General features: G+C 34.3%; 1 protein-coding gene and 1 pseudogene across 5 annotated transcripts in view; one reads left to right on the forward strand and one right to left on the reverse strand.

Annotated features, from left to right (window-relative positions):
• Positions 1-21677, forward strand: part of LOC101088850 (solute carrier organic anion transporter family member 1B3) — a 79557-nt gene that overhangs the window by 27658 nt on the left and 30222 nt on the right. For 4 of the 5 annotated variants that reach the window (XM_045061487.1, XM_019834642.2, XM_045061485.1 and 1 more), the window contains 3 exons: positions 14569-14710; positions 18230-18362; positions 21096-21217. In XM_045061487.1, coding sequence (XP_044917422.1) covers positions 14569-14710; positions 18230-18362; positions 21096-21217 — 397 coding nt within the window. Of the gene's footprint in view, positions 1-11063; positions 11197-14568; positions 14711-18229; positions 18363-21095; positions 21218-21677 lie in introns of those variants that run through there. The other variant, XM_045061486.1, reaches the window with a different exon arrangement.
• On the reverse strand, positions 15417-16077 carry LOC109501888 (annotated as a pseudogene).

Genomic DNA, 21677 nt, shown 5'->3' on the forward strand with positions numbered 1-21677 from the left:
AAAGTGCCAGTAAAAGATTAAGGAATTATGTCAAAGTCTGCCATTTTGAAACTCTAGTACATATTAAAACATTATACTTAAATGATTATATTAAAGACATAATTTATGACACTTTTTTTGAAGTTCACCTTTTAATAAAGCATTTTAAAATTTGTAAGCAATTAAAGGTAATCACATAATCAATGCCAAGATAGCACAAAAAGCTAGGGATTATGACAGTGAATACATAAACCTGACTGAAATGAATTGAGTAAGAAAGATGGAAATGCACGGAAATAAAAATGACAATCTGTAAGGCACCTGGGTGGCTCAGCTGGTTAAGCATCTGATTCTTGATTTCAGCTCAGGTTATGATCTCATGGTTTCTAGGATTGAGCCCCAAGTTAGGCTCTGCACTGACAGCACAGAGCCAGCTTGGAATTCTCTCTCTCCCTTTTGCTCTGCCTTTCTCTCACTTACATGCTTTCTCTCTCTCAAAATAAATAAATGAACTTAAAAAATATTTTAGGGGCACCTGAGTAGCTCAGTCAGTTAAGTGGCTGACTCTTGATTTTGGCTCAGGTCATCTACTCATGGTTTGTGAGATTGAGCCCCACACTGGGCTCTGAGATGACAGCACAGAACCTGCTTGCTATTCTCTCTCTCCCCCTCTCTCTGCCTCTTCCCCACTCACATGCTCTCCCTCCCTCTCTCCCTCTCTCCCTCTCTCTCTCTTCCTCTCTCTCTCAAAATAAATAAATAAATTTAAAAAGTTTTTTAAATGACAAACTGTAAAAGCTGCAAGTGGAATTAACTGTAAGATGTTTATTTAGCCAAAGTGACTGCTAATGAGAATATAGTTGCTCACAACTAGTTAGTAATAGAAAAAAAGGAAATTTCAAAAAATTAAAAAGTCTCAGTATATTAAAATTATATAAAGCAATATTAAATAAAAGAAATGTAGATTTAAAAAGACAAAGACCAGGGCACCTGGGTGGCTCTCAGTCGGTTAAGCATCCAACTTCGGCTCAAGTCATGATCTCATGGTCTGTGAGTTCGAGCCCCACATCAGGCTCTGTGCTGACAGCTCAGAGCCTGGAGCCTTCTTCAGATTCTGTGTCTCCCTCTCTCTCTGACCCTCCCTCATTCATGCTCTGTCTCTCTCTGTCTCAAAAATAAATAAACATGAAAAAAATTAAAAAATAAAAATAAGACACAGACCTTTTTTTTAAAAGCATAAGGTTGATACTTAATACTGCTTAAATCTTTAGGTATGGGATGCACTGCCCAATTTATGCATCAGACAAGTGCTTTATAATTTTTCAGTCTATAATATACATCTTTCTAACTCAGTTATAGTATATCTTATAGAGCTTGTAGGCAGGGTCTTGGCAGTCAACACTATTCCTATTCTTCTCCCACTGCCAAGAACAATTAATATAAACAGAGAGTGTGAATGGAGCAAAGTTTCAGAAACAGGTCTTATATTCATAAATAGAGAAAAAGGATAAATCAATAAAGGGCTTCCAAATTTCATATATGTTTGGTGTACTGACAAACGTTCACAAACATTTCCATGAATTCAGGAACATAATTTCCTTTCAAACTGAGAGTACTTCTATGAAATAAGTTAAAAGTTATATTATTCTTGTATGTATGAGGCAACTGGAGTTCAGTGTAACATTTCCATCTTTGTTAGGTTATTAAGTGGGAAAAGGGGCATCTGGATCTAGACTTTGTCATTGCAAAGTAGATTTTGCTTTCTTGCATCACACGCACACCAAGTCCATGGATAGTTTTCTTCTTTTGCCAACAAGAAAACAATGCAAAGAGAAAGAGGTATAAGGAAAAAGAAGGGGGAAAATATGAGATATAGAATCCAGATATGAAATAAAATGAGGTGAAGAGAGAAAGAATATATCTGAAGCCTAATTTTTCTGAAACACATCAGTATATTGTCCTCAAATCCTAATTGGAAATAGTGTATTAAATTTATAATATTTACATTCAATTCTAAATTAAAACTTATGGAAGTTGAGAGCTAACAACAAAGACATTCACAAAGCATCCTAACTAGAAATTCTTTTGCACAGCATGAAGATGAGAGAAAAATAAATTTATTTCACTAAAGCAAATAGCATAATAATTTTACATTATAAATATTTTTGAATATTTATATTCAAAATATTTATTTATATTCAAATATTTTTGAATTTTGAAGATTAATTTAAAAGCTGTATACCTTGACCTTAAAAGGCAGGAAAAACATTAGATGTAGTTTTCAAGAGATAACTAAAAACAAAAAAAATCAAATAATAATTTGTAGATTTCAACCATGAAAATTTTGGTTTTCAGTAAAACATGCTAAGAGTGCCTTATATCACCATATTAACATGGAAAATAAACAAGTTTTGAAACATAGGAAATCTAAGAATAAAAATGAAAACATTGAAGGATTAAATTTCAACAAAGATTTAATGAGTGTATACAATCACCCTATTTTCCAATTTTCCACCCCTTCCCCCACCATCCCACCACCTACCTTCTCTGGATCTCTTTATAAGAATCTCCCCCTAACTTTTAGGTGACTGTGGTTAAACTAAACTCTTCTTTCTTATTCTTCAGATTAAAAGGACTATAGGTTTTCTAAAAGAGTTTTAGCTTTGAAAGTACTGTGACCTTACCTCAAAGCCATAAGAATGAGAAACTAACCTTAACCATTTTCTTCTAAGTATCATCTCCCATCCAGAGTCTGACTGCTTTTGTTTGCCCTCCCCTGTGTTCCTCCAGGTGATTTTGTTTTCCCCTTTGACTTTATAATTGTTATTTGTTGGAGGATTAGTTTAGTGGGAATTTACTGAGGTCTTTTAGAAATGGAAATGGTTTTACATATTTAAAAATCACCCTGGCTGCAGTGTGAAAAGAATAACAATGAGGAATGAGAAATACTGCTTAGAAAAGGTGGTAATCTGGGTGAAAGATGATGGTCATTTAAGTAGAAATATAAAGTGAAGTATGTTGAAAAGAGATATTTATAAGGTTACGTTTTTAGCTTTGGAATATTGATTGGAGGTAATCAATAAGAGAGTAGCTCTGGCCTGGGCAGCAGGTTGAATGTGGTGATCCAGGAAAAGGAGGTGAAAAATGAGGAAGAAGACAGTGAGATCTGTGCATAACAATGAAGAGCCTGAATGGAGTTCAAATGTAGGCACTTTGGAAAAGCAATCTAAAATTCAGCAAAAGCAATCTTGGCTCAAGATATAGATTTGGTAATCATCAGCATCTAGGTGGTAATAAAAACAATGGCAATTGTGGAGCTTTCCTAGAAAGAGTATGTGGAGTTAAAAAAAAAAAAAAAAAAAAGAGAGCCTGAAACAAAACCCTGAAAAAACAAATTGAAAAGTGAGAATAATATAGCCTGCTAAGGATACTTGAGAAGTGATGCAAAAAATAAGATTTCATTTATGCAAATGTAAACAACTCTCACTTTGTAGTGGAAAGGACAGGAATATTTTTAAAAAGGGTATGAGATTTTTTAATGGAATTGATGAAGTTTTGGGGTGATGTTGGGTGGGGTGGTCTGGAGCCCAGAGACAAGAAAGAATTCTTGAAGACATCTTTGGTGCAAAAAGGTCATTTTATTAAAACATAGGAAAAGGCCCTGTGGGCAAGAAGAGCTGTGCTGGGGTAGTGACAAGTAACTCATTATATACCCTCAGTTTGGGAGGGGGTTAGGGGTAAAGTAAGTCTCTAAGATATTTTGGAAGCAAGGTTTCCAGGACCTTAAGGGGCTAGGTGTTGCTAGGAAAATGCCATTTATTACCTTTTAATAAAACATCAATCATGAGACCCTTCAGATGTATATCAGGGGGTCGTAAGTTTGGAGTATGACTGCCAGCACATACCTTGGGACAGTAGAGATACAGGAAGTAGACTTACAAGATACTCAAGGTTGAGATAATGTTAAACTAAGATTCTCTTTTGCCCCTACCAAAGTGTCATCCTTGAAGCAGCTGAGATCCTAGAGGGAGGTCATTCTGAGGGTTTCAAGGACTTGTCATTGGGTTATAGGCAGTAAGGGAATTTAATTTTTTCATCTTTCTTAGTTTTCCACATTACTGTGGCAAGCACTTAAACCCCTTTCCTTTGTTTTTGGGTAGCCAGAAGTGTCCAAGGAATATCACACACATTCCACCTGGGGGAGAGTGGTAATGTTAGCCTATGTTTTGCCCTCAGCTTGCCGCAGCGTCCCTCATCAGAAAAAAACTTGAAAATGGATTATATAGCTATTCCCTAGTAAATCTGCAAAGGACCTCCAGACAAAACTCTCTCTTGAGCCCCAAACCTGCCAGATGTGTCTGCTTGATGTATGTTTATTTTTAGGAATCTCAAACTTGATTTGTGACTTCATTGTTTTTAACCCCAAAACCTCTCTTTTTCTCATCCTAAATAGCAATAATAGTTATTTGCTCATAACTATTGCTCATAGCATACAGTTATCCAAACTAGAAACCTAGAAAGCAAGATCAGAAAACTCATTTTCTATTATTCCCACATCTTATTGAGTCTCCTCTTAAACTCCAAAGTGTCTGTGATTTTTTGTTTCCTTCTTTCCAACTCATCTTTATTTTCTGAAATCAGCTTTCAAATAAATTTGTCATAAGTCCATCTTCCACAGGGATATCAGAATTGGCCCTCTAAAATTTGATCTCCTTATGTTACATTTAAAAATACAATTTCATCTCCCAGTGTCTGCGTATTTCTAATGTTCCACCTAACAGATATTCTTTTTGTTTTTCAAATGATCTGTGTTCTTCCACTGCTCAGATTTTTCATGTGTTTCCTTTTTTGTTTTAAATGTGTTTCTTCTTCAATTTCTAAGTTACTATTATCTCTTTTAAAAAAAATTAATGTTTGTTTATTTTTGAGAAAGAGAGAGAGCATGAGCAGGGGAGGGGCAGAAAGAGAGGGAGACACAGAATCTGAAGCAGACTCCAGACTCTGAGTTGTCAGCACAGAGCTCAATGCGGGGCTTATACCCATGAACTGCGAGATCATCACCTGAGCTGAAGTCCTACATTTAACTGACTGAACGACCCAGGCACCCCAGTTTCTATTATCTCTTAAAGACTTAGTTCACATGTCACCACACCTATAGAAACTTTAACCATTATAGACAGAATTAATCATCTTTTCTATGTATTCATAACATTATAAATTTATAGTACTCATTACATTATTATGCTGGAATTATTTATTGTTTTTGCCCCAGGAAATTACTAGTTCATTTGGGACATTGATTTCATCTAGTTTTTTCTGCCCTTCTGCACCTGTCTCAACTCCAAGATGTAGCAGAGTAATTGCTGTATTGGAGTTGCTCAATAAATGCCGAGTAAATGAATTGAGGTTCAGATGAGTTAGCAGAGTTAATCTTGGCTGTACTTGTAACCAATTGGAAACTTGGAACTGTCTTCACGCTTCAGTTCCAGAACTCTTGCCAAAAAGCTAAAGGACTGACTTGCCATGATTGCAGGTAAATATCAACTTGATCTCTTATCTGCATGCCAGTTGTCTCTTTCTATCTGTGATACTTTAAACTCTATTTGATAATTGTGAACATTTATATCTCTATTTTGAAATCTTGCAATCTTAAATTCTCTACCTAATGGCACAGGTGTTTACATGTTTTTCACTCAAGATTTCAGCTTTCTTATTCCTTTTGATTTTTTTTTTTTAAGTTCTAAGAAAATCATCGTGTCATTCTTTCTCTGAACCTCAGTTCTGTGTTAGGAATAGAGTTAAAAATGCCCATCTTATAGGGTTATAAATTAAAAGAAAACCCAATTTGGGGCAACTGGGTGGCTCAGTCAGTTAAATGTCCAATTTTGGCTCAGGTCATCATCTCACCATTCATGAGTTCAAGCCCTGTATCAAGCTCTGTGCAAACAGCTCAAAGCCTGGAGCCTGCTTCGGATTTTGTGTCTCCCTGTCTCTCTGCCCCTCCCCTGCTTATGCTCTCTCGCTCGCTCTCGCTCTCACTCTGTCAAAAATAAATAAACATTAAAAAAATTTTAAAGCTCATTTATAAATCTATCTATATTAATTCATTTCATATCCTTCTAAAATCCCAGCTCGTTGGAGAGATTCTATGATGGCTATGTATTTCCATCTATTACCTTTTTCTTATTTGTAAAAGGAATTTAGAATTATACTGTGACATTTTTACTTTTTTAGGTCCCTCTCTTATCTTGAGCTAATTTTCCTTTTAAGATTGGAGACATGGACTATACAAAAGTTTTCTCTGAACTTTTAGAAATTCCTTCTTCTACAGGACAGAGTTTGTATTTAGTTATACTTACATATGCTTTAATGGTATGTTCCATTACTTTTCTGAAATTTTCTTCTTTGATTTCACAAATGAGAGCTTGATGGTCAGCATTTAAATGAGAGTTCACTTTTGTATTTCTTAAATAGTCAATAAATCATATTGTCAATATGCTCATTATTGATTCTGCAATGCCTATAATAGTGCATGGCATAAAACTGTATTTAGCTAAATGATCATAAATCCTGTTTTGGTCTAAATGAACTTAAACCTAAAAACTGGTTGATGGTAGTTCGCAATGGTAATAAAAACACACTTGTGAGTGCTTTCTGTGTGGCTAGCACTTTCTGCAAGTCAAAAATTTTATGTATGTTTTTTCAATTAATCCTCATTGTTTATTATAATAAACATGTTGTAATAATTGCCATCTAAGAACTGAGGAAACCAAGAAATGAGAGGTTTCACTACATGTTGACTGTGTACCAGATTTATAATCTGAATTGGAGGAATAATAATTTTTTCAACAACCCAAAAACATTTATTGAGTATTTGCTCATTATGTGTCAGGCATCTGAGTTTGATGGAGAGCCTGATGACATTTTTTCTATTTATTCATTAGAAGAGAGCTCTAACTTGAAGCCTTCCAGTTCTTCATAGCAGGCTAAGAATAATAAGGCAGAAGCCACCTCTTCCTCCCTCCAATTTTAATAAATAATCTAAAAGGTATTAAAAGCAACTCATAACTGTGTTAGAAAACAAGAGATATATTCTGTAAATCAGAAATCATGAGGGTTTTCTGAAAGATAATTAGTAAAAAGAATTAGAAAAAAATCCTAGTCTAAGACTTGTGCAGGAGAAGAAAACTGAAAAGCATGGAAGTGGCTCCAAGGGTGCTTCAAGCCACAACACACTGTGAGAGGTCCCAGGGAAAACTGACAGGTGGTTAGTTAGGGTATCCCACTCAATACATTAAAACATACATCTTTCCTTGTTTAACATGCCTCTCTTCATCATCAACATACCCCCACTTAGTAGGTTGCACATTTTAACTTTGGGTAACACGGACCTTTTAACAATATCACATCTTCCAGTCTGCTAGTACAGATGTCCCATTTATTTGATCTTTGATTTCTTTAGCAATGTTTTGTAGTTGTCAGTGTACAAGGCTTTCACCATCTTTGTTGAAGTGTATTCTTAAATATTTTATTACTTTGATGCTATCATAAATGGTATTCTTTTCTCAATTTTCTCTTCAGTTTGATTATTTTCAGTGTATAGAAACACACCTGATTTTTGAGTGTTAATTTTTTATCCTGTATCTTTGTTGTACTTGCTTATTAGTGCTAATAGTTTTTTGTGTGTAGAATCTTTATAGATTCTTACATATAAGATCATGTCATCTGTGAGCAAATAGTAGTAACAGTATAAATTACATAAATTATAAATAAGTAGGAAGTATAATTATAAATAAATAATATAGTAAAAATATGATTTTACTTCTTCTCCAGTTTATATGCCTTTAATTTTTCTTTTCTTGTCTGATTGGTCTGGCTAGACTTTCCAGTATGGCATTGAATAGTAGTGGCTAGAGTTGGCATTCTTGCCTTGTACCTAATCTCAGAGGAAAAGTTTTCAATAATTCCCCATTGAGTCTGTAAGATATGGGCTTTTTATATACAGCCTTCATTCTCTTGAGTTAGTTTGCTTCTATTCCTAGTTTGTTGAGTGCTTTTATCATAAGAGTGTTGAATTTTGTGAAATGCTTTTTCTGTATCTATTGAGATGATTGTGGTTTTATTCTTCATTTTGTTAATGTGATGTATTACATTGATTTTCATATGTTGAGTCAGACTTGCATTCTAATTGTAAATTCCACTTGTTTGTGATGTATGATCCTCTTAATGTGCTGTTGGACACTGTTTACTAGTATTTTGTTGAGAATTTTTATAGCAATATTCTTCAGGGATATTGGTCTGTAGTTTTCTTTCCTTGTGATGTCTTTGTCTGACATTGATATCAGGTAATGTGGCCTCATTTAATGAATTTGTGCCCTCTTCAATTCTTTGGAAGAATCTGAGAAGGATTACCATTAATTCTTTAAATGTTTGGTAGAATTCTCCAGTGAAACTGTCCTGGGCTTTCTATGTTGGGAGATTTTTAATTACAGCCTCAGTCTCATCACTAGATATAGGTCTGTTAAAGATTTTTTTATTTCTTCATTATTCAATCCTGGTAACTTGTTTCTCTAATAACTTATCCATTTCTTCTAGGCTACCCAATTTGTTGGCATATAACTGTTCATAGCAGTGTCTTATAATTTATTTTATTCCTGTGATACTATTTGTAATGTCTTCTCTTTAATTTCTAATTTTAGTTATTTGAGCCTCCTCTTTTTTTTTTCAGTTAATCTAAGAGTTTGTCAATTTTGGTGATTTCTTCAGAATCCAACTCGTAGTTCCATTGATTTTTTTCTATTGTTTTTCTATTCCTTTTTTCATTTATCTTTCCTCTAATCCCGATTATTTACTTATTTTTGATAACTTTGGGCTTACTTCTTTTTCTAGACCGTTGAGGTATAAGTATAGGTTGTTGATTTGAGATCTTTCTGTTTTTTTAATGTTATCTTTTATCACTATATACTTATATTTTAGCAGTGCTTTTACTACATCCCATATGTTTTGGTATGTTGTGTTTTCATTTTCATTTGTCTCCAGATTTTTTCTAAATTCCCTAGTGATTTCTTCTTTGATCTGTTGGTGATATTGTTTAATTTCTACATATTTATGGATTTTCCTGGTTTCCTTCTGCTATTATTTTTTAATGTCACTCCATGCAGTCAGTGAGAATACATTGTATGATTTCAATTTTATTAAATTTGTTAAGACTGCTTCATTACCTAACATATGGTCTGTCTTGAAAAATGTTTCATGTACACTTGAGGAGAATGTATATTCTGACAGATGGAGTGTTCTATAAATGTCTGGGTGCCATTGAGTCTAATTGGCTTATGGTGTTGTTCACGTCTTCTGTTTCCCTGTTGGTTTTTGTCTGGTTGTACTAGTGAAAGTGGGGTATTGAATCTCTTATTCTTAATATGTTTCTGTTTCTACTATTAGTTCTGTCAGTGTTTATGTATTTGAGTGCCCTACTGTTAGACACATATTTATAATTGTTATATCTTCCTGATGATTGACCCTTTTCTCATTATATTGTCCTTCTTTGTCTCTTGCAATACTTTTTGGCTTAAAGACTATTTTGTCTGCTAAAAATATGGTCATCCCTGTTTTCTTTAGGTTTTGTTTGCATAAAATATTGTTTCTCACCTGTGGGGGTAACTATAACCAAAAAATCATAGACTGGGTGGCTTAAATAATAATAACTTATTTCTCCTAGTTTTGGAGGTTGGGAAATCCGAGACTGAGGTATTAGCAGATTAGGTTACTGGAGATGGCTTTTTCCTGATTCACAGATGGCTGTTTTCTCATTGTGTCTTCATATCATGGAAAAAGGGCATGAGAGTCCCCCTGGGGTCTCTTTTTTAAGGACAGTAATCCTATTCATGGGGGCTCTGTCCTTATGACATAATAACCTCCCAAAGGCCACACTTCTTTATACCATCACTTTGGAGATTAGATTTTCAATATGAATTTTCAAGGGACAGAAACATCCAGGTTATTACAGACCTTTTCATTTTTAGCCTTTTGGTATCCTGGATTGAAAGTGAATCTCTTATAGACAGTATATGGTTGAATCTTATTTTTTAAATAAATTCAGACAATCTATGTCTTTTAATTGATGCACTTAATCAAGTTACATTTAAAGTAATTGTGGATAGAAAAGAACTATTGCCATTTTGTCAATTGTTTTTCCTCCTTTCTTAAATTTTTTGTTCTCATTTCCTCTCTTGCTGATTTTCTTTCATTTTCTTTCTTTCTTTCTTTCTTTCTTTCTTTCTTTCTTTCTTTCTTTCTTTCTTTCTTTCTTTCTTTGTAATGGCATGTTTTGATTCTCTTCTCATTTCCCTTTATGTATATTCTATAGACATGTTCTTTGTGGGTACCATTGCAACTACATAAAACAAGTTAAAGTTATAACCATCTATTTTATTTTTTTAAATTCTTTTTTACTTTTACTTATTTTTGAGAGACAGTGAGGCAGAGCATGAGCAGAGGAAGGACAGAGAGGGAAGAAGACACAGAATCTGAAGCAGGCTCCAGGCTCTGAGAAATCATTCAGGACAGAGCCCAATGTGGGCTCGAGCTATGAGATCGTGACCTGAGCCAAAGTCGGACACTTAACCAACTGAGCCACCCAGGCACCCCATTTTTAAATTTTTTTTAATGTTTATTTATTTTCGAGAGACAGAGACAGAGCATGAATGGGGCAGGGGCAGGGAGAGAGGAAGACAGAATCCAAAGCAGGCTCCAGGCTCTGAGCTATCAGCGCAGAGCCTGATGCAGGGCTCAAACTTGCAGGTGGCAAGATCATGACCTGAGCTGAAGTTGGTCGCTTAACCGACTGAGTCACCCAGTTCTCTATTTTAAACTGAGAACAACTGAACTTCAACTGTATATGAAAATTATACTTTTATGTATTTGCCTCCATCCCACTTTGTTGTTAATGACACAATTATCCTTTTTATATTGCATGTCCATTAACATAAATTTACATTGACTCTTTATGCTTTTAAAAATCTAAATTAGATTTATAAGTGATTTACTCACCTACATTACAATAATACAGGAATTTATATTTCCTTTACTAGGGAATTTTTCATTTGATATCGTTTTGTGTTGCTATTCATCACCCATTCACTTCAACTTGTAGAACCTTCAGTGTTTCTTGTAGGGCAGATCCAGTGTGATGAATTCCCTCAGCTTTGAATTATCTGGGTAAGTCTTGATTTCTCCTTGCTCTTAAAGGACAATTTCGCCAGATATAGTATTCTTGGTTGGCAGTCTTTTATTTTCAATATTTTGAATATTATATTCCTTTCTAGCCTGAAAGGTTGTTTTGCTGAAAAATCTGACAATAATCTAATGGAAATTGCCTTGTGTGTGATGAGTTATTTTCTCCTATTGCTTTCAAGATTTTCTTTTTTTTGTGACTTTTGACAATTTGATTGTGATGTGTCTTGGTGTAGGTCTCATTATATTTTATCCTAGATGAACTTCTTTAAATTCCTAAAATTTCTTCACTCAGATTAGGAAAATTTGGGTCCATTGTTGTCAAATAATTTTTCTGCCTCTTTCTCTTTCTTCTTCTGGCATTCTCATAATGCATATACTGTTCTGCTTCATGATGGTGTACCATAGGTCTTTTATATTCTTCATTTTTATTAATTTTTTCCCCCTTGGGTCAGTCTTTGAATTTGTTGATTCTTTTCTGTTTAATTTTGAATCTCTCTAGTGAAGTTTCCATTCAGGCAATATCTTCTTCAGTTCCAGAACTTCTCTTAGGTTCTTCTTCCTAGTTTCTATTTCTTCATTAATAATTTCACTTTGCTTATGCATTGTTTTTCTGATTTCATTTAGAGGTATATTTATTCTGTATTTTAATCCATTGAATATCCCTTTGATGGTAAATTTGAATTCATTTTCTGGCAATTCATATATCTCCATTTCTTTAGGGACAATTTCTGGAGATTTAATTTCTTCTTTTAAATGTGTTGTGGTCCCCTGTTTCTTTATATGTCTTATTATTTCTTGTTGGAATTTTGGCATTTGAAGAATCAGCCAATTCTCTGTGGTTTTGTACAGGGATAAATTTCACTACTTAGCCAGACTAGATATTCTCTAGACCTCTCAACTTTTTTCTGGGTGTGTTTCCTCCCTGGGCTATTTGAAGAAGTTTGCTGGTGCCTACTTAGAAGTTCTTCCTGGTGTCTGAGATACTGCAGCCTCCCTGTGTTAGTAAACTACAGTACTGGTTCTCCACCTAGTGTCTATCCATGGTACTACATGATTCTGGTGCATGGTTTATTGTCTTTGTTCCCAGAGCCTCAAATCTGGCCATCTACTCTTGTCAGTACTTGGATACAAACTGGTCCCTCATGCAGCCCCCTTACAAGTCAGAACATTGAATATAAGTTCTACTGCTTTAAGTCCCCATAGAGAATATAGGAGTTGGGGGTTTAGTCCCAATTGGCAAGAAAGTTGACAGTGTCAGATTTTCCTACTGGGCTTGCATGGTTGGCTTCACACTCTCTAGGATGCAAAAATGTTTTAAGTGGTTTCTGGATTTCTCATAGAGGTATTTGTTCAGTTGTTGTTGTTAAATCTATGTATCCATGGGGGAAGGTGGGTTGGGGGCTCCTATTCTGTCATCTTGCTGACATCATTCCCATCTACATTTCTTAATTTCTGATGTCAGTAACATGATTATTTTTGGGCAATGATTAGAACCTGAAAATTTTAATTTCTCTTTTATAATGTAAAGACAGTAAATAATTCTACAAGAATTCCTAATTGGCGTTCCTTGAAGAAAATATTCATACAATTTTTTTCTAATCCTGCTGGACAAATGTAATATCTTTGTCCTGTGAGTCTTGTTGTTCCCTTCACCAATTTAGTAAAATTGATTTTGATATCATTCCACCTTTTGTGTTTCACTCTTGGATGACTTCCTATATCTTATATAAGAACGCTTAATTATTTCTAATAAGTGGTAACATTTACAACTTTTCTCAAGTCTTTTCAACTTCATCAAAATTCCATATGCAGAATGAAAGTACACACATCTTTCCAGCCATGGAACGGCTGTATTGGGCCTTTTATCTCTTTTTCCAAGCATGACCTCATGCAAGACACATACCAGGTTATAGTTAGACAAAAGATCAACACAGTTTCATTGAGCAAAACCCTCAAGGATGTGAGGGAGGGAGTGATAGGGACATAACTATGGGGAAGAGTTTTCCTTATAGGAATAAAAGCAAGAACAAATAACCTGAGGCAAAATAATAAGCCTGGGATGCTCAAGGTACAAGAAGAAGACTAGTGTGGATGGAGAGGAATGAGTAAGAAGTAGAGTAACAGAAGATGAGATCAGAAGAGTAAGAGGGAATACTTGTGGGGAACAGATAGTTGGGGTGGGGAGGACAGATCATTTAGGGTCTTGTAGGCCATCGGAAAAACTAGATATTACTAAGAGTGAGATGGGAAAACAGGGAGTAATGGCATGATCCAATTTTTATTTTGAAAGAATTTTTGTAGTTACTGTGTTGAGAGGGAGGATGAGAGCAGAAGTAGAAAGATCTAATAGGCTGAACATGATGGTGGCTACCCGCAGTGGTGTAGAAGGCAATGAGAAAGACCTGTCTGAATCAGCTTGGGTTACTATAAAGAATATACCACAGACAAGGTGGCTTAAACAACAGAAATTATTTCTCATAGTTCTGGGGGCTGAAAGTCTTAAGATCTGGATACCAGCATTGTTGGGTTCTGGTGGGAACACTCTTCCTCATTTTCAGATAGTACCTTCTTGTGTCCTCACAGAACAGAAAGAGAAAGTAAGCTCTTATAAGGACACTAATCCTATCATGAGGGCTCTATCTTTATGACTTAATTCCCAAAGAACCCATCTCCAAATATTATCACATTAGGGTTTAGGATTTTAGCATATGAATTTGGTGGTGACACAAACATCCAGTCAATGACAAAATAATATTTTAATGCTAGATTTAAAAGGAATTTGCTTATGGGTAAATCAACAAATTTTGTTAAAATTAATTTGAAAATAAAACACCTATAACCACTAGAGTTAAAGTATTTTTTTAGAACATTGAATACTTTGTTGTTTTCATTTTAATTTGTTCTCCAATAATAGTGATTATTTATAAATTAAAAAAAAGTTCCATTTCTAGCTGAATTCCTGGAAATGCCACCTTTGAGAATGTCTAGCCACTTCCCTCTCAGTTAGTCTATACTGTTCATGAAGGAATAAAGAATAGCTTATCACCATGGCCATCTCAGACATCATCTAGAAATCTTTAATAATATTAAATAAAAAATAACAGCCTTGACTGTCCTGCTCTAATTACCTGATGTTGTAACAAAATTAGAAAATGATGCTTTATCAATGTAGCGATGGTAATGTTAAAGGACTAGGTAATGTTAAAGTACCAATTGGTATAGAGGAAAGGTGGGTATGCTTTTTATGATAAAAATAATGTTTTTAAGTAAATAAGCCATTTTTAATTCTATGCATATATAAGCATTATAGTCTTTTTATTAATCATTTTAACTTTTCTTTCTGCTTTTTCATAGATGTTCTTAGTAGCCCTGTCACTCAGCTTTATGTGTAAGGCACTCGGTGGAGTTGTTATGAAAAGTTCCATCACTCAGATAGAAAGGAGATTTGACATATCATCTTCTGTTTCTGGCTTAATTGATGGAGGCTTTGAAATGGGTAATTTTTATTTCTATTTTTATTATTACTTAGTAACCAGATTTGTTGAGGTAAAACTGTTCATAAAAGCTCTACACCATTGATTCTTAGGAGTAAATTCTATCCCCCACCCCAGGGGCAATTTGATGATATCTGATGTCACTTTTGGTTGTCATAACTGGGGGGAGGGAGATTGTTATAGACATCTAGTAGTAGAGGGTAAGAGTGCCACTAAAAATCCTACAATGCACAGGACAATCTCCACAAAAAAGAATTAATCTAACTTAGAATGTCAATAATGTAGAGGTTGAGAAATGCTGATTTATACAAACTCATTGCTTGCAGCTAATACTTTTTAGGGTTGTACCTTTCCTCTCTCAAGGTGCCCTAGTGAAAAAAAAAAATTTTAAAGTTTGGAGAGAGGATTATGATTCTGATGATTTAAGGAAGGAGGAACAGCTTTGGAGCAACCTCTGTTCTACTGTTTGACTGGGTATAAAATTTGGGGTGAAAGTTTTTTTTTTTATAGAACATTGAATGTATTGCTTTGTTTTCTTTAATTCAGATATCTCTAATAACAGTGAGGTTTTATATTATTACTGGACAATATTTTCTCTTACTTTATGAATTCATAGCTTATTACCTTTGCCTTCCCCCTTCAGAATTTTTTTCATTTTAAATAATATCCAAGCTTATTGAACAAATATTAAAAAGTATTATAAAATGTTTAACTTTCATCAGCTTCAAGGTTTATGTTGCTCTCGAATTTTGCATGTAATTTAATCTGCTAACACCCACTGAATTAATTCCATTCTGGATTTTAAGGCATTAGTTTACTTTTGCAAATTTTTCTTTGCTTCTCCTAACATGTCCTGTGTTTCTTCTTGAGGATGACTGGTGAAAATATCACCGATTTGATAAGATATGATTAAGTGGCCATCACCTTGTAAGCGTGATGTCCTCACAACAACTTGTAAATTTTACAGTTGTATCTTTTTCACATCTTATTTCTTCCTTCAGCTCTGTGGTTCTACTTGCATTCTGTGCATGTTTGCTCATCTTTTTATTGGTCTTCAAAAGTAACATTGACATCTTCTGCATCCCCCTTCTTCGTGGTGGCCACCGTTTTGGTCCCTTTTTAGACTTCTTAATGATTTGAGGGGACTCAAAAATTATGTATGCTGTATTAATTACAAATATTTTCTGTAAGTTTGCTGTTTATCTTTTAAGTTAATTTAAAGTGTATTTAGCTATTGAATATTTTAAAAAATAATTGTATAAAGAAAGACCCATCTATATTTTTATTATGAATTCCACTTTTTCATGATTAAGAGGTTATTGACACCTTGCATCCTTCACTCTTCACCTCTGAGATTTAATGAAACCATCTAGAATTTTAGTATTGGATTATTATTAACTTTAAATTGTAATTTTCTGTGTGTCTCATTTTATTGAGGAATGGATTCTTAATATTTTTGTTAAACTTTGTAGCTATTTGACAGCAATTATGTGGGCATGGTTTTAGGTTTTCCTGGTTTCTTTGCTTACCACTGTTACTTGAATCTTATGACTTCAAATCTCATCTTTAGTTTTTCTGGAGTAGATCTTTAAGTTGTTATATTTTCCCAGAAATAATTGAACATATAACATATTTCCCAAACTCTTGCTTGTTGGAAAATATATTTACCATTGTATTCAAGTAATAATTTGAGTATGGAATTAAAATTTCAAAACATTTTCCTTGGTACATTTAAAATATTTACCTACTGCCTTTTAACACCCAATATTACATATAAGACATCATTATAAATATCATTGTCATGCACTGATGAGTACCTCCTCTTTATCTCTGAATTTCAGAAATTTTACTAACATATATCAGGGCTGTTTTTTTTTTTTATTACTTCTGGAGACATGTATCTGAGGGGTTAACTTTAACTGAAGGTTTCCCTTTAACTCAGGGAATTTATTTTCTATTTTTAGATGTGTATCTTTCTCTCTATTATTTATTTTCTTCTGGAACATATATAAGACAAATATTAAATTTCCTCACAGTTTGGTTCCTTTGACTTTTTCTGTCTAAAATTATCTTCGTTTGGAACACCTGGGTGGCTCATTCGGTTAAGCGACCGACTTTAGCATAGGTCATGATATTGCGGTTCATAGGTTGGAGCCCCCATGTCAGGGTCTGCGTTGAGAGCTCAGAGCCTGGAGCCTGCTTTGGTTTCTGTCTCTCTCTGTTCATCCCCCACTTGCTCGCGCTTTCTCTTCTCTCTCTTTCAAAAATAAATAAGCATTAAAATTCTACTTTCATTGACTTTATTTTCCATCAATCTCTGATACTGTCTTCTATCTTATTAGCTCCCAATATGTACATTTCTCTATACTATTTAAATTTTTTTTAATGTTTATTTTTTTGAGGGGAAGGGGCAGAGAGAGAGAGAGAGAGAGAATCTGAAGCAGGCTCTAGGCTCTGAGCTGTCAGCACAGAGCCCGACTTGGGGCTCAGACTCACTAGCCGTGAGATCATTACCTGAGCTGAAGTTGGACACTTAACCAATGTAGTTACCCAGACATCCCTTACTATTTTTGATTAACAAAAATTCTTATTATTCTCTATTTTTAGTCTGCCAGTTCTTATTTTATGGATGCACCATACCATAGTACCTCTAGAGATACTAACTGGATTTTTTCAGTTCCTCCTCTTTTTAGTTTCCTTATTTAACTGTTTCTCCATAAGTTACTTTATCTACCAGTTCATTTTGGCACTTTTATTGAATTTTTTTTCCCTATCAACTGCTTTAGTAATTCTTGATTTGTGTCTATTTGCTGTTATACATGTAGCTCCAGATGGATTAGGTTGGTCATGACTTCCTCTACTTGGAATACTCTTCTTCCCCTTTTTTAATCTAAATAATTTATACTAGACATTAAATCTCAAATGGCCTCTCCTCCAGGAAACTTTCTTGTAACCCCTACTTAATTTAAGCTCTTCTTTTCTGTGATCTAATACCACCTCTGTTCATCTATTTATTTTTATCACTGGTATATATGTTCCTGGAGGACAAATACTATTGTTTATTCCTTTTTTTTTTTTTTAATTTCTAGCTCTTAACACTATGGCAGGTACTTAATAGGAATTTAAAAAATGATAGGAGTGAATCAATAAATCCCTGAATGAACACATTTCTCTCAGGTCAGGAAGATTTTCTGCATTTTTTTTCCAGCCAAAAACAATTCAAACCAATCTAAATTCTTCAGTAAAATTTTATGTCACTAATATTACCTGGTCATTCAAGTGCTTTCTTTCCTATCTAAAACTCATTCTTCTTATTATTAATAACATATAATTTTACAGTGAGTGATTTAATGTAAGTAGGTTTCACCTTCTCAATTGACTTACATGACCTTTGGGGGAAGGTACTATTTCTTATGCTTTACTTTATTCATTCTGGGGCTTTCCATTCTACTGGACACACAATTGGACTGTCAATGTTTGCTATGATTAATCATGTCAAAATAATTTTATTCTCTTTCTAGGAAATTTGTTTGTGATTGTATTTGTGAGTTACTTTGGATCCAAACTACACAGACCAAAGATAATTGGAATTGGTTGCTTCATTATGGGAACTGGAAGTATTTTGACTGCTTTACCACATTTTTTTATGGGCTAGTAAGTGTTAAATAGTTCTGTCCTTAATTATCATTTAACTATAAATTAATGGTAGAATTTCATCTTTTTTCCTTTTAAACAAGCAGTCTCTTTTAAGAGGAATACCCAGTAAGCATGTGTAAAAATGAAGTATATTTTGTATAAGTAATTTACTGCTTTATCAGCCATGGCTTTCATTGACTTTCAGATATGAATAGCACTAAGGAAGGTATACATTTTCATAGGAAGTAAATGAACTTTTTATGGCCTTTTGATATGACATACACTGCATGTATTTGCTTACAAGTTTTTTTTTTAATGCTCAATAAGAGTTTATCACCTAACCCACTACCATATCCATTGGGAGTATTCTTCTTAAGGTCATTGTATCATTATGATTAGAGTCAAATACTAATGACAGCAAACCTAAAATAGTGATGGCTTAAATAAGATAGAAACTTATTTTCCACATAAAAAAATTAATGTAGCCAGACTAGGCATAGTAGATTCATGCTTCTTTTTTATCTTATTTCTCTGCCTTTTTAAAAAAAATGTTTATTTATTTTGAGAGAGGGAGAAAGACAGCATGAGTGGGTAGGGGCAGAGAGAGAGGGAAAGAGAGAATCCAAAGCAGACTCCGTGCTGTCAGCATAGAGCCTGATGCAGGACTTGATCTCATGAACCATGAGATCTGACCTGAGCCAAAATCAAGAGTTCCTGGTACTGCTGCTTCTTACTTTCATTATATTTCTGTTTCTTGATTTATTTTCTATATATGTGGTTTCTTCATCATGCTCATACTTCTGTTGCTGACACCATAATGTCAGTATCCCCTAACCTCCCTTTTCAGTCTTCTTCATTTTTCATTCTGGATTTTTTGTATGAAGTGTGTGCATTATACGTATCAATCACATATATACATTAATTTTTTCTTACACTTAGTCTCTATATAGTCAACCACTTCATGGGTATCTCCAGCCTAACATCCGATAAGAATTTCCCATTCATATATTCAAAACTAAATTCATCCTTGTGTCAAAACCAGTTCAGATTTTTCACATTCACTCTCTCAATATTGATTAATTTAACCACAGTGGAACTCAAACCAAAGTCAAGGGGCCCATTCTAGATTCTCTGTTTTGACACAGATGACAAGTGGCCACCAAATCTTCCTTATTCTACTTCCAATGTGTCAGATTGTCTCCTTTCATCCCTATTTTTCCTAACCTAACTTAAGCTTCCCACATCTCGGGCCTAGAGTTGTTGCCTTCAGTCTCAACTCCATTATAACTCATATTCCATACTTTTCATTCTCAAACACAAATCTAATTATTTTATTCCTGCTTAAAATTCCCAATTTCCTACAGCAGTGTTTTTCAAGCTTCAGATTCTGACCCACTAGGGGACCAATTCAGATTATTGAAACCAACAATTTTTGAGAGGATAGGATAGAATAAAATAGAAGAATATACAGTATGAGAGCAAATATTGTTCTATGAAACTTTTATTTTGATTATATATATATATTTGTGTGTATGTGTGTGCACGCACACATATGTATATGTTGTTGTGATGCAAAATGTGTTTCTTACTGTTGGTCATAGTTGAAATGTTGAATGCCTCTTGCCTATGGATTAATATCCAAACTCATTTACATATAACCTGACTATCTTTCTAGCTTCATCTTACACTGCTCCCCAGAGTGGAGAATCATACTCAAGGCTTGTGGTGTTCCCCCATGTGCCATGCATGATAATGTTATATCTTTGTGCATGGTGTTTCTATAGCCTTGCATAATCTTCCTTCTTTGTCTAACTGTTGAGCTCCTATCCTTTTTTAAGGTTTATCTTGCATGTCCTCTTCATTGTGAATTCTTCTTTAGTTTACCACCTTCCCCACCTCAGAGGAAAGCTGATCATCCCCTTTTCCTTTATGACAACTCAGGACCTATTATATTAAAATTATCATGTCTTTTATTGTATATGTTTATCTAATAGAGAATAAAATGCCCTCGGTACAAAAGCTGTGTGTTTTATTTCTAGTTCCCTGGAGCTGAGCATAAAGCCCGGCCTGCAGTAGGCTGCCCTTGGAGCTCACAGGACACCTCAGTATTTTTGGATCAACACTGTCCCTATACTAGCTCCATCTCTGTTGTTCTTATTAAGTTCTTCCTCACTCAATTGAAATAGACTAGAATTTTTTAAAACTAAGTTTTGTAGTCAGACATTTGAGTGTGGAGGGGGGAGATGGGAGTATGAATATCTGTGACAGAAGATCAGACAGGTATTGATAAAATATATAGATGAACGGGTATGCATTATAGATTGACTTGTAAAACACTAAAGTTTACTAAATGTTATCAGAAAGTTTATCAGGAGGTTTAGATTGGGACCACTTGAGGATAATTCAAATGGGTGGATAGGTATAGTTAGCAGGGGATTTTTTTGTTTCGTTTTTTAACAAAGCATGAAACCAAGATATTGTACCTCTTGAACAGAATACAAGCACTCCTAGAATGATAATCCTCCTTTCCTGGGGAGTATTGAATAATATTTCTTAGTGGGCATTCCCATTCATTTGTACCCATTTCTTCCCCTAAAATACAAGCTGGGAAATTCACAAAAGGGATTCTGATAACTTAGAGAAAAAAAAAAAAAACAGTGCAAATAAAGTGGGAAAATTTATCTGTATTTCTGGGAAAGTGAAACTATTCAGTAGATAAGCAAAGCTTTAAATCTGGTGATATTCTTACAGTTACAGGTATTCTAAAGAAAGTCTTGTCAATCCATCAGAAAATTTAACAACAAGCTTTTCAACCTGTTCAATTAGTGAAAATTTTTTACTCAATAGTACATCACCTAAGATAGTAGAAAAAGGTAAGAATTGATAATGTCACTAATTCTATAACTGGTCAATTTAATTATATCTGTGAAAATTATTATGAGATTTATTAGCAAAAGTGGTTAAAAATAGGAAAAGTATTTGCATTATTATGTATATATGACAAAACCATGCTAATATATGTTATATATAAGAAGCTTTTAGAAGTAATAAGAAAAGAAGAATATTTTGGGGCATGTGGGTGACAGTCAGTTGGGCCTCCGACTTTGGCTCAGGTCATGATCTTGCAGTCTGTGAGTTCAAGCCCTACGTCGGGCTCTGTGCTGACAGCTCAGAGCCTGGAGCCTGCTTCGGATTCTGTGTCTCCTTCTCTTTCTGCCCCTCTGCCTCTCATGCTCTGTCTCTGTCTCTTTCTCTCACTCAAAAATAAAAAACATTAAAAAAATTTTAAAAAAAGAATATTTCAGTAGGAAATTGGCAAAGAATATATACATT

The sequence above is a fragment of the Felis catus genome, chromosome B4 (genome assembly GCF_018350175.1).
Source record: "Felis catus isolate Fca126 chromosome B4, F.catus_Fca126_mat1.0, whole genome shotgun sequence".
Lineage (NCBI taxonomy): Eukaryota > Metazoa > Chordata > Mammalia > Carnivora > Felidae > Felis > Felis catus.